This window comes from Hippoglossus stenolepis, chromosome 23 (genome assembly GCF_022539355.2).
Source record: "Hippoglossus stenolepis isolate QCI-W04-F060 chromosome 23, HSTE1.2, whole genome shotgun sequence".
In the NCBI taxonomy this organism is placed as follows: Eukaryota; Metazoa; Chordata; class Actinopteri; order Pleuronectiformes; family Pleuronectidae; genus Hippoglossus; species Hippoglossus stenolepis.
The window spans coordinates 9,738,126-9,752,031 of NC_061505.1; the positions used below are offsets into that span (position 1 = coordinate 9,738,126).

General features: G+C 44.8%; 1 protein-coding gene across 1 annotated transcript; it reads left to right on the forward strand.

Moving 5' to 3' along the window:
- The first annotated feature begins 349 nt into the window (after nucleotides 1-349).
- Nucleotides 350-13,257, forward strand: LOC118103033 (transmembrane protein 151A). The gene is made up of 6 exons (XM_035149695.2): nucleotides 350-969; nucleotides 9,162-9,497; nucleotides 10,208-10,342; nucleotides 10,625-10,764; nucleotides 10,840-10,879; nucleotides 11,481-13,257. The coding sequence occupies exons 1-6, from the start codon at nucleotides 901-903 to the stop codon at nucleotides 12,699-12,701; spliced, it is 1,941 nt and encodes a 646-aa protein (XP_035005586.2). The 5' UTR covers nucleotides 350-900; the 3' UTR covers nucleotides 12,702-13,257.
- The last annotated feature ends 649 nt before the right edge of the window (nucleotides 13,258-13,906 follow it).

Below are 13,906 nucleotides of genomic sequence, written 5' to 3' on the forward strand. Positions count from 1 at the left end.
CAATATATAGTGTAATCAGAATATATACAGTGTAATCAGAATATATACAGTGTAACAGAATATACAGTGTAACAGAATTGCACAGATAGAAATGATTATTGCGCAGTTAAACCTGAGTGAGTCTATGGTGCTGTCCCAGAATTGATAAATAGAAGCTGAGGCCATTTTAACTCTTGTGATTTGGCAGGGTATGGATGAAGCCTCTGTCCCTCTCATACAGGGGGATGGGGGGGGACACGCGCCTGTGCGTGTGCTCAGGTGAATGGATGGGGGTGGGGATGTTGGTGTATGACGTCAGCGGAGACCCAGCGCAAGACGCACGGTGCACCGTGACACAACGAGGCTGAGATCCCAGACAACACAACCTCGCTGCTGCTTCGTGCGTTTCTCCTGCACGTCGCACGCAAGACGCGTCTCGTGCGTCCCGCTTGATTTGTGCAGCTGCAGCTCGTGAGCTCCGGCGCTGTGGTTGGCTCTCCCGGTGCGGTCGGTCACGCGCGCACACTTGCACAAACGCACGCTCGCAAGCTCCAGAAACACGGCGGAGGCGAGGACGGCTTGACAGGGAGCGTGACGCGGCTTTGACTTTGGGCGCTCGGGCACATTTTCCAGTCGCTTAGCCCGGTGAGGTGGAGGATGGAGCGGGGAGGAGAGCCGCACTGAGCGCGTCCGCTGAGGGAGAGGAGACGGCCGAGGAAGGCGCAAGGTGCCACCGTTAAAGTCCGGGGTAGATGATGCTTGTTTGCCGCAGGCCCCGCCATCGTGAAATCGGATACCGACGTGCGGCGGATGGGGTGACCGAGCTCGCTGCTCCGCCGGGGAGGTCCCTGTCTTCGGACGGTGCCGGGATGGGAGCTGCCTGGTTCTAAGGGAAGGAAGGAAGGAGTGGCAAGAGGGAAAATGCAGACGGAGGAGGAGACGGCCACCGCAGAAGAGCCCATTTTGGAGGAAGGGTCAGGACGAGAGCAGGTAAGAAAGGGCACCTTTTCAAAAACACTCTCTTCTCCCCTGCGTAAAGTTGCGCATATGTGGCTCCTTCAACAAGCCCCTTCTATTTCCAAACAACCCATTTATTCTCCATTTTACACCCCAGTCTGTAGACCAGTAGACTCCTGCTCCTTCATGTCATTGCTCGGGAGGGAGTCACGTTTCCCTCTGAAGTCCTTCATGCCTTGTTCCGGAGCAAGGGCACGGAGCAGGACCTTGGCTTTCATATGAGGAGCTGATGAGGCTGTGGTCCGGGTAAACAGACACGGAGAGGGACACGGTCTAAATGTAGAAACGAAAACCCCAGTCCCGATGTGATCTGTCCCGCAACGCTGTGGGATGCTGTCCCTCTCGGGGATGAGAGATGCTTTCCTGTATAGTGGAGTGTGTCCATCTGCCAGCTGTCACCGCTGAAATACACTAGAGGGTGACATCACGGTGGAGACACACACACCCACCTCTCAGCCCAAAATACACTGACATACAATGCAAATGGTGAGAGAGCGCAGGATAATGCCTCCAGCTACTGTAATATTAGTTATCTGATTGATGAATATAACCTGCAGTGTGTGTGTGTGTGTTTAGTATCTAATGTTCAAACCTCAAGAACATCACTGTATCACTGTCCTTTTTTTAAAAACATTTCCCCAACCGTATATTTGCTCCTCCTCCTTGTTGTTGAAGTCCCTGCTCTTGTTCCTGTACTGTTATAATGTAAAAGTGATATCTTTAAAATATGGAGCCTTGAATCCGAATACAGTTTTTCAGTACACCACCCTGCTGCTGCCCCATCACCACACACACACACACACACACACACACACACACACGCTCACTCACACGCTCATCTTTACTGTGTGACCTTTTCCTCTCTCTCTCAGTTCATCACCTGCCCTACTATTTCTCCTCTTCTTTGAAAACCAAGGGAAATGGAGTAGGAACGACGAAAACAACATCAAAAATATGGATGAATAATGCACAGAGTAGGAAATGAACTGCGCCAGTGGAGTTTACTTAGACATGTGAGGTGTCGGTGGGTGTATCTGCTGCATGCATGGGGTTGTGTGGAATAGAGCTGGGTGATGAGGCCAAAAACAAGTTAAATGCAATAATTCATTTCATATCTGTCAATACCGATGATCATTACAATAAACATCGAATCATCATTTCTTTCCAGTTTAAAGATTTTTGTACCAAGGTCAAAGTGGAGTTATCTGCGGTTTAAAACTTTTCTTATTGGACAGAAAATGACTATATACCTCTCAATACATACACTTTATATCAGAATCTATTGAACATTTCATTTATTTATAGCTATAGATGTAAACAACACAGAGATAATTAGTTATCGTTTAATTGGTGGGTGGGTTGTGACGTACGTAAACAGCTGAGGCAGACCTGGGTGCTTGGGTACAGGCAAACATCTTGATCGCACCTTCTTTTTAAATTGGAGCCTCAGGGTTAAAACTAACAACTTTATCAATTCATCAGACACTTATTACTTTAAAACGTTAATTTTGTTGTCTATGTTGATTATGAAAATGTTGAGAAATGCCCATTGAGTCACAAAAAGCAGAACATCTTTTGTGTTGCCAGTTTTAATTCTTGCAGCCGTTGATTCGCTCTTGATGACATTTTCAATTAATGGACAAATCGTTTTAGCTCTAATGAACTTCGTCCACTCGACTGCTTTTTACAATATACAGTATAAGACTGGTCCACTTGGCTAATAAAAGTAGACATAAATAAGAACTAGGTACTGAGCCGGTGGTAATTTAAAGCCTTGGAGACCCTAAGCCTGTTAAATCATGCCTCTCGCATTATTCTGTCACTCTCCTCTGTTTGTATCCATGCGTACAGTGCAGACAGTGCAATGTCATGCAGTGAATTCAGTCGGCACCTGTTCTCTGCCTCCATTACTCTCTCATCTTCCCCTCTTGCTCTCCTTCCTGTTTCATATTTGCCTGTCATGGAGAATACAGCATCTTCCTCCCATCTCTCGCTGCTCAACTCTCACTCTCAAGCAGCTGCACGCTCGTGTTATTCATGCCTCACATGGGTACGCACGTACACTCGCACAAATGAAGCAGTAGCACGATTAATATTAAAATCTCAGGTTTGATTCTCACGTACCTCTTGACAGTGGCCCTGCTCTGTTTTTTTTTTAAGCGGTAAACTCTGTTGCATCAAACCAAGTATTTCTAATTATTACTTATTTCCTTAAGTTTCATCAGCAGATAACGAGACAGATTTCCACCAAATGAGAAACCGTGTTCGGGCAGAGGAAGAAAAAGACAGATCTAATGTGTGGGAGAGGCCGAGAACAGGAACAGAATTAAAGAAAAACTGGCTGGTGTTGGCCTCAGAAACAAATGTAGTCAACCCAAGTTCACTTTCTGCGCTTGTGCGGAAAGAAAGAGAAACGCTTTCTGTTTTGTAGAAAGGTCTAATTTAAAGACTAAAGCTTGGTGAAGTCTCATGTTTTATGCATTTGTGACCCACTCTTGTAGATTTACATCTTCACTAAGAAGAACTGTGTTGTGCCACAGATTGAGGAGGGAAGTCCTGAAGTATCGACAGGAACATTGTTAGTTTAGACGTTTCTATCCATGCAACGGTGTGCTGTATGCATAATAAAATGCATATAAAAAATATTAAAGCTATAAAACACCCCCAAAAACCCATGAGAGTCCCAAACAGGGAGTTATCACTAGACAGGAAATGTTTTCATAATGAAATGTTGAGTGGTCGTTTTATCATTTTCTATCAAATTGTGAAACTTTAAATTGAATGCATGCATCTCATACAGTCATGGAGATTGGCTGCAGTAAATCTTGATAACAGTTACACAGCAGCAGCCTGGCTAGCATCATGAGAATCAGAGAAATGTGTTTCATTAAAGACAAATATAAACACAACTGCTGGAGGGGACCACAGGACATTGGACAGCAAATGTAGAGTCGCTGCTTTCCTGAGGACAATATGTCCCACGTAGCATTCAAAGCTAAAATTAATACTGACCAGGAAGCACATTTTCATTTATTTGTTAGAGAATAATGTATGGATTTTGATGTTGAAAAAAAATAAGGTATGTTTAGGGAACAGGTATTTATGAGTGTGAGCATTTTGGTGCAGATTTAAAAAAAAGAATCTGTATCTAGTGAATTTACATGTGGCTTCATGAGGGGCGGAGGTATGCACAGTGCCATTGTAGTTTCGCATAGGTTTACATGGACAGCAGGTATTTCACAAGTGCTGATATTCAGTGTATTGACACGTCATATGTACGTGAACGCAATGCAAATATCAAAGTTCACCAATGTTGAATTCCGTGTGAGGCCACGCTGCCACTTGCTTCGCCACAGAAAGCAAACGTTTTATTCGTCGGCTTTCACTTTGTGTGACCGGGCCCGAACAGCATTGGGAGCTGCTGTGAATGTTTTTGATAAGAATTCATTTCCACTTACGTCTCTGAAAGTAGCATTCAATATAAATATGAAATTTGCTGTATTTTATTCTTACATTTAATTACATTTGAAACTACTTTTCCTAGCTCTTAGTATGCACTTGGGTTTTTTCTCTCGCTCCAATGGTGTTGTTTTTATCATGAGATTTAGAGACATAGTTATTAGCTACAAGGGTAATTTGATGAGTTTCTATAGATATTTGTGTATTTTATTCCACTGGGAAAAGCTGCCACCACTTGTATGTATTTTGTAACAGACATATATTCAAACTGACATGAAGGGCGACGGTTGCTTTCAATGATCATTTCATTTCTCAACATTAGACCTTCCCCTGCTGAAAACTGATCAGTCTCCCGGACACATTCTCAGAAACAGATGATTTGTAATGGAGTAATTCTTTCAACCACAGTGAGGACACGATGACACAATTTATTTCCTTTACTCATCAAGTGCTCACGATTGAATTTGTTGGTCCTGCCGAGCTACACTAGAAACCTGACATCCTAAACGGCCCCTCCAATTGTATTGAAATGACACATCGTTTTTAACAGTGCACTGCAGGCATCAACAGCACATTTTCCTCTCTCCGCGCTTCCTCACTTCATTTGCCACCCACATGCCCGGATTGCTAATTATAGCTGCTCCAGTCACACCTAACACGCTGAATCAGTATGAGCAGCGAGGGGGGGGGAGAGGGAGAGAAACGTTTTCTACTAGATCCCTTAATCCAGGGGGTGATTTTTAAAAATGTCTAAGCCAAGTGTAAAAAGGAAAACATTTCTATAAATTGAATTTTTTGAATCTTTGTGTGTAAAGATGGAAGGGAGGGTACAATAATATAGCTCCATCAGATGCCTTAAGAGTAAGCAGCATGTCGTGATGAAAGATTTGCTTACGACAATTTTTCAATGCATATTCAATTTTCTTTTTGGGTTGGAGGGGAAAGTAATGTATCTCATTCATTCGCACCAAATGTCATGTGATCCAATAAAAACATTCAAGTTAACACTGTCTCAACAAACAATCCACGTTAGTAGATTTGCATAGGTAGAAACTGTAGTGAAACCATAACCCTGTAATTTCTAATACTAAGATATAATGTTGACCCTAAGTGAAATAGGAGGTTTATGCTTTCCCTGTGCAAACAATAATACATAGGGCCAGTAACTAATGGGTCAATAACAGAATTGCAGCACTCGGTAGAGAACATACCACTGCCAAGAATCATGAATTATTCCCAGGGAAATTTTTGAAAATGTCGAAAAATTTCCTATCACACAATGTATTCCATATTGGTTATATATATATATATATATATATATATATATATATATATATATATATATATATATATATATATATATATATATATATATATATATATATATATATATATATATATATATATATATATATATATATATATATATATACTGCTCAGTATCCAAAGTATAAACATTTTCAACCTTGTCTCGGATCATGTTTTATTGAAAATCCAGGCTCTGATATGTACTCTTTGATGAAACAGAATTTGTCTTGACGAAATTGGCCTGTATCAGCCCTCAGCCTTCCAGGATGGAAAGAAAATGAAAGTTGACACCCTCCAGACGAGGCTGCATAGATTTCTCTTCATTATGATGTCAAGGAGACAGAGATCTGTTCCTGCCTCGACACGAGAGCCAGGGCTCAACACGGGCATCTGAACCAGAAAGAGGATCACGGCACAACCAAAAAGCTTCTGGAGGCGTCATTTATTCCTGACTTGCATTACTCTGGCAGCCTAAAACATGCTCAATTATTTGTTTACGACACCATTTTCTTATGCTGCATGTGTGCGGCTCTGTAGGTTCACTTGATTATCAGTCGTAGCACGGCCCGCCCCTAAGTTCATTTAGTTGTTAAAGCCTAACTAGTGTTGTCAGCTCCCAGGTGATTGTGAGTGGAGCATCTCCTGGCTCTCTGTTTTCATTTTAGCTGTGTGGTCTTAACCTTTGGGAGAGAGAACTGCTCATACTGACAAACAGTGACTGGCATAAGTGCAGGCAGGTATAATTTGACTCCAGCTTGGGGCTGATTTCCTCCTCTCTGGGCAGCCGCAGAGACTTGAGTGCCACGCAGGTTCTTTCTTTCTTGTTAGAATGTCCTCTTTTTTTTGTTGGGACGACATTAATCTGCTGAAGGTATAGATGAAAGGAGCCGGAGAGAATTGGAGACCGCAACACAAAGTGAGCGCGACAGGGAGGGCAGGAGAAGGACGAGGAGGAATGATTTTGGCAGTGGGCATCCCTGGAGAGAGGTGTACTCTGTCACTGATGCCATCTCTTTAGTTCCTCTCCTCTCCTCTCCTCTCCTCTCCTCTCCTCTCCTCTGTTTGTTCCCTTTCATACTTGCATTCATGAAAAGTTCATGATGGTTTTTCTCTCCATGTCTCTCACACTCCTCATCCCTTTCTCTCTCTCTCTCTCTCCCTCTCTCCTCTGTCTACGCTACACTTTTAGCCCAATCAATCCACTTAGAGACAGACCCAGAGAGGATGTAACGCAGGAGACGTGGGGGTGAGGAGGAAAGGAAAGGCCGAGGGGGAGTAAATGCTTTGGAGGTGGGAGGGAAGATTCGGGGAAGGAGAAATTACGTAAGATTGTGTAAGGAAAGAGAGGCGGAAAATAAAAAAGGCAGAAATCTATCATTTTCCTGCCGTTACACGTGCATTTGAACAGGACTTTCTCTGTTGGAGGTTTACTCAGTGATTTGTAGCCACTAATAAAGTGTAGGTGCCCTTCACTTTGCCTTTAACTGCATGCCCTTGACACACTGTAGTAAAACATAAAAGCCTGTGTGTGTGTGTGTGAGTGTGTTGCAGCCAGCCACTGTGGCTGCGTAGTGCGAGACAGGGAGACAATGAAGGGAGATGAGTGTGTGCATGAAGGAGGGGGCGATAAAGAAAGGGGGAGAGGGGCATGTGTGCTGGATAGATGGAGGAGGTGATGTGCTGACAGGACAGGCAGACTTGGCGGAGAGGAGGAGGAGAGGACACTGGTGTCATCCCATCTTTTGTCGTTGGCGTTGCTGCTCTTTCGCCGTGTCGCATTCGGCACGCGGCAGAGGGTAACAACATACGTGAGGGCACACAAGTACAGAAACAAACACACATGTCACAGTGCAGGTGTGTGCTAAGTGTGTTTCCCTCTGTCCTTATATTTCCCTCATGCATTTATGTACAACATACTTACAGCCCTCCCCGCTCCTCTCTCATTCACATATATAATGTGCAGCAGCAGTCATAACGCTGCTGATGTTGGAGTGGAGTCATTTAGCCAGGGAACAGTCTCGAAGCATCGTTCTCATCTAAATTATTCACGTACACTTCGCTGGCTGCATTACAATGCTGAGAATGTGCATGGAGAGAGGGAGATGGGCCGAGGAGAAGAAGAAGGGCACGTTAGACCACCATCTATGTATGTCTGTGTATCTGATTCATCTCTCTGTGTGTGTGTGTGCACGCGCATGCACGTAAATCATAAAATTTTAAGGTGAATACATGCTTTAACGTTAGGGTAAGGCCAGCGTTGGGGTTAGACAAGTACAGTGGATATGGTTACGGTTAGAGAACGTCCAGGAAATGAATGCAAGTCAATGTAATGTCCCCTGAAGTCATGGAGTTGGTGTGTGTTTGTGCGTGCGTGCATGTGTGTGTTTGAGTGCACTGTAATATGACGTCTTCACAGTGCAACTGAGGCCGTGTCAAAGTGTGCACTTAGAGAGGCATAAACCGTGTGTGTGTGTGTAATATGCATCACTTATCCTATGATGGCTTGTTGATGGGTTGGGTATGGGGTGGTGTAATGCGTTCCTATGGTCAGGAGCTCAGTTCAAAGACACACACACACACGGTCTGAAATATGATCCTATTTACCAAACAGGAAAATTATGACTATTAAAACCTCACCAGGGGGTCACTAGGTACATAAAACCTGAGCTGCTTCCCTGACAATAATTTCCCACCACCACCATATATGTGCTTGTTTTCATTCATCTTTTTAACTTTGGATTGATTTTATACCTGCTTAGGGAACCATAGCATTTAAATTGCATCCATGGGCTGGATGCAATGTGCACTCGTCTTGTGTGTGGAATGAATGACATTCTAGGGAATATTGAATCTCAAAACAACGTCAAAAATGAGTTAAAGCCTTGGGTCAAGTAATGATTCGCTCAGTTAAGGACTTGCTGACAACAGATATAATTTCATCAACAGTCTAAACCACGTTGACATGGTTCTTGAATCTGAAATAACCTGCACCCACATTTTAAACGCAGCACTATCAGGACATCCCTGCATGAACAGGCTCCTGACATAGTGAGGATCGACTGAGAGTACGACTGCCTGTATTTACATTCTCAACAACACTTAACACCTTTCTAACATGGCCCACATTTGTATCGCACGTTTTCTGTGAACGTTTTCTCAGAATCAACAGAGCTCCTCCAGAGCCACAGAAGATGTTTAACAACTGTGTCCACAGACTCTGCAGTAATTACCATGACTGGTAAATTGACTCACTGACATTTGGTTGAGTGTCTCATAGGTGGTGTAGGTACTTGTCTTTTGGGCAGAAAAATTACAAGCACGACCTTTTGGGCTCATGCTTTCTTCGTTCAGTCAGCGGTCAGCAGCATCTTATTTCTCCTGTGTGTTTGTTTCCACAGCAGCGGCCACTCCAACAGTCTCTGGCCTCCTCCCTGTGTCGGGAGTCCCACTGGAAGTGCCTCCTCCTGACTCTCCTCATGTATGGCTGCTTCGCCACATTGGCATGGTGCGCTCTCTGCCGGGTGCCCGTTCTCGGCTCCTCCTCCATACCTCTCGGGGCCGACGACGACGCCACCTCGGCGGCCTATTACGACATCCTGCACTTGGAGAGCCCGTGCTCCAGTGGCTACGTCTACATCCCCCTGGCCTTCCTCGCCATGCTTTATGTGGTTTACCTGGTGGAGTGCTGGCACTGCTTCTCCAAGACGGCCATGTTGGCTCATGCTGAATTCCAGGTATCTGTCAAAGGTTGTCTCTTTGAATTTAACATCGAGTTAGGTGGGCTAACAGCTAGAAAAAAACACACAAACCCGAAAGATGACGGAGTCTGCTGCTGCAACAGAAGTCATGACCTTGAGTAAGACCCTAACTGCTAACTCAGGGAATGTTGTTTGGTGTAATGGTGTCAGCAAAATGTAAAAATATAAAGGATAAGTTCAAAACAATGGTGCTGAAATGAATGTCTGCAAAGACCGTTCTAATATTTATGCAACAGCATCAGAATTGTCCTCATTTGATGAAGAGAGAACCCATTTTACTCCAAATTTCTACTCGAGTGTGGAGAAAATGCTTGCCCACTCATATGGAAAGAAGCCGACCGGGGGCATCAGTCTATCTTTTGTCTATTCTGGTCTGCTCCAACTATTATCAGGAGCACATTACTCCAAAGGAAGTGTGCATACGGTTCATCTGCCGCAGCCAAAAACTAAATATTCTGTGTGTTAGTCCAGACTGTCGGGGGCACATATTCTCTGCTTAAGACAGAGAATAAAAAAATGAAACAAACAAACAATGGAATCTTAGTATTGCAAAAGCTGCTCCAGCAATGTTGCATCTTTTATATTTTAAAATTATTAATCGACATTTTTGTTTGGAAGGAAATCTCTAGATAAATACATGGATTGTTTTAAATGTGGTAGTTAATGGATTCGATTGTTTGATACAGGAAGTGTACGAGCGCGTGCAGAGACTCCAGCAGGCCACACCCTGTATTTGGTGGAAGGCCATCAGCTACCACTACGTGAGGAGGACGAGACAGGTGACGAGATACCGCAACGGAGATGCGTACACAACCACACAGGTGAGGGGAACTTTTCCTTTTAGCTTAATTTACAAAAAGGCCTACATTGTACAACCTTAAGTTATTTTTATACAGTTTGATAATAATAACTGCTATGTGAATTTGTGAAATATTGTGAGTCTGTGTGCAAAGACAAAAATGTATCTGTTAAGTATAGCAGCAATGCTTTATTGCTGCTGAAACATATATGAATAAATAGTTAAAAGAACTTGATTCCTCTTCTCTCTCTTCCTCTCTATCACTCTCTTTCCCTCCATCTATCCCTGCCCTCTTCTTCCGCAGGTCTACCATGAACGGGTGAACACTCACGCTTCCAGCTCCGAGTTTGACTACGGTCGTTACGGCGTCAAAGACGTGTCCAAGCATCTGCTGGACCTGCAGATGCACCCTGCCGTTCGCCTCCGCTTTACCAAGTGTTTCAGGTCAGATTCTCACCACAACTGTTCAAAAACAGACAGATTATCAGTCTGGTAAAAACAGATTTTTCTTCTCTTTAGCTTCTCCAGTGCACGTGCTGAAGCTGCCTACCTCACCCAGGTAAGATATGGTTAAAAAAATTTTTTTTTAATACAAGTGTATTTGTATGAGTGCTGCAAATAGTGACAATGTCTATGATATTACCTTTTTAAGTACGATTCTTTTTTTCTTTAGCTCATATTGAGACCATTTACTAAATCTTTCAACGATCAAGCGGCTGACTAGATTATATGAGAACCAGGTAGAAAAGGCCTTACATATACGATTAATGGCTGTATTCAGGATATTGTACTGAAAAGATTTCCACGTCCATTGTCTATACTGTTGGGAAATAAAACATAGTTACTGTGCTCATCATCACACTTACCTGAGAGAGGCTATATATAAAGAGTCAGCCCTCCACTCTCTTTAAAGTATCTCTCTTATGACAACCCCACGCACATTGCTGGGGGAATCCAATGCTTCACAGGCCTGCTGTGCCTAGTAACAGTTGCTAAGCTATAATAAGATACTATCTTTTTGGAGCAGTGGTTTAGCAAACAAACTGTTTTTTAAAAAAAAAACAGATCCCACAAATAGTAGCTGTTTTTTCAATACATTATCAGTAGCTTCAGCATTAATTTAGACATATCTAATGTGTTCTATTTTCTGTTATTCAAAGCGAGCGCGCTTCTTCGGGGAGAACGAGGGCCTTGACGACTACATGGAGGCCAGGGAGGGAATGCACCTGAAGAACGTGGATTTCCGCGAGCACATCCTGGCGTTCCCGGATCCTACTCATCAGCCGTGGTTTGCCAGGCACAGGGTGTTCTGGCTGGCTTCGGCTGCCCTCCTGTCGTGGCCGCTGCGGGTTGTGTCAGAATATCGCACAGCATACGTCCACTACCATGTGGAGAAGTTGTTCGGGGAGGATGAGGACGGTGGCGGAGGAGGAGGACCAGGTGGAGGAGGACCGGGTGGTGGAAGGGGGGATGGGACTGAGGGTGGCACTGAGAATGGAATCCGCCCAGGAGGGATTAGTATTGGGATTGGTCTGAACGGGACGAGCTACAGAGCCATCTCTCGGGTCAACACTGTGGACATGACAGAACTGGAGTGGCACATCCGCTGTAACCAACAGATGGTCCCAAGCTACTCTGAAGCCCTCCTCATGGACTTGGACATAAGTGGGGGGACAAACCCCACTGTTTCTACCCCCATCTCTGGGCCTCCGGGCACCACCCCCAACCCGGTGACCAACCCGTCTCCTCTGGCTCTGCCCGTGGTGTTCAACTCCGCTTACCTCCTGCAGAGCTGTCCTCGATGTCGGAGAACAACTTCGAGTTCCAGTCTTCCTTCCAGGCTAAGAGCCTCGATGGGAACAACGGCCCTCCTGAACGCCACCGTGGCAGGGATCAGGGCAGCAGGGCCGGGTGGTGGGGCCATAGGAGGAAGGTTGGTGCTCAGTCGAAGTGGATTCTCACTCGGGAGACTGGCAGGAGGACGCCAAAACAGCCTGTTTCATTCAAGAAGCATGGGGGGAGGGCTGGGGGGAAGTCGGGAAGAGGGAGGAGGAAGTGGCGGAGGCGGAGGTGGGGGAGGCGGAGGTGGAGGTGGAGGAGGTGGAGGATTCCTCGGGTTGGGTTCAAGACAGGACAATGAGGAAACCAGAGGAGTCCTAGAAGGAGAAGGGGATGACGATGAAGAGGAGGAGCAGGAGGAGGAGGAGAGAAGGGAAGACCGGGCAAGAGAAAGGAATGATGAAGCAGAGCAGGACAACGGAGGGGGAGGAGAGGCGAGGGAGGGCGAAAGGGAACGTCCTCCATCCTACCAGGACGCGTTCTTCTTCCCTGTCCTCATTATACACGGAGAGGAGAGCTGCCATGCTGGAGACGACATGTGACGGGTAGAAAGATCAACACATTGAGAGAAAGAAAAAGTATCGGCTGAGGGAGATGGAAGGGACTGAGCAGAAAGAAAAGAATGGATCACACGAGAAGGGGCTGAGGGAAAATGATACTTGATAGACCCAAAGAATGAATGAAATGAGAAGCGAATGAGGTTGAAAGGAAGGAGCTGGTTGACAGCATACCAAGCAGAGAAACGCAAGATAGGAATCAGTCATAACAAAGTGGGGAAGGTAAGAATAGCTCTGTGACACAAATAATAAGGAAGGAGGGGATAGAGTAGGGAGGAGAAGCAGAGTAGTCTCAGAACGAGTAGACAGCTTCAGGGGATTTGAACAGATTCGGTGCATACTGTTAAAAAAAAAAGGCATGAAACAGTGGTTGAGAGGAAGATGGAAGCTGATAGAGAAGTGAAGGACTAAGATAAGATGGAGTCTGAGAAAATGAGTGAAGGCAGGAATATCCTCACATAGGTAGATATTGCTAGAGAGAGAGAGAGAGAGAGAGAGAGAGAGAGAGAGAGAGAGAGAGAGAGAGAGAGAGAGAGAGAGAGAGAGAGAGAGAGAGAGAGAGAGAGAGAGAGAGAGAGAGAGAGAGGATGACAAATCAGATACTTGGGAAGAATGGAGAGACTGAAAACAAGTCTATTTCCAGAAATATCTATGCAAGAACAGGAGGGGGAGGAGAAAACAATTCTAAAGATAGCAACTGGAGGGCAGCGGAGAAAGTCTAAACCAGCTGAGCGCTTGTGGGTAGGTTTTCAAAATAAACAGTCGAGGGGGAAAGGTAGTTTGAAGGTTCAGCTTTGCTAAACAAGTGGCAGAGAGTAAAAATATGGATTATCTGAAGAGACAACAAACAAGGAGGAACCGAATGAGATCACAACAAAATGCACTGTGGGGAAGTAACGGGAGAAAATCCATAGTACGCTATTTGCAGGGTAAAAGAGCAAAGGAGGAGAGGAGTAGACAATACAGACCAGATAACACAAAATCTAAAATAACTCTAAAAAGAGAAAACAGACTTTTGAGGAAAACCAACTCAAGAGGAGGAGAAGACAAGCACACAGCGGCAATGTCCAAACAAAATCTTCAAAGTTCCCCCGTGTAACATTTTCAAATAGATTTGTCTCAGGTCTTCTAAGGTTTACTGTACAACCTCACGCGACACCACCACCGCTTCAGTGCCAACAAAAGAGGAG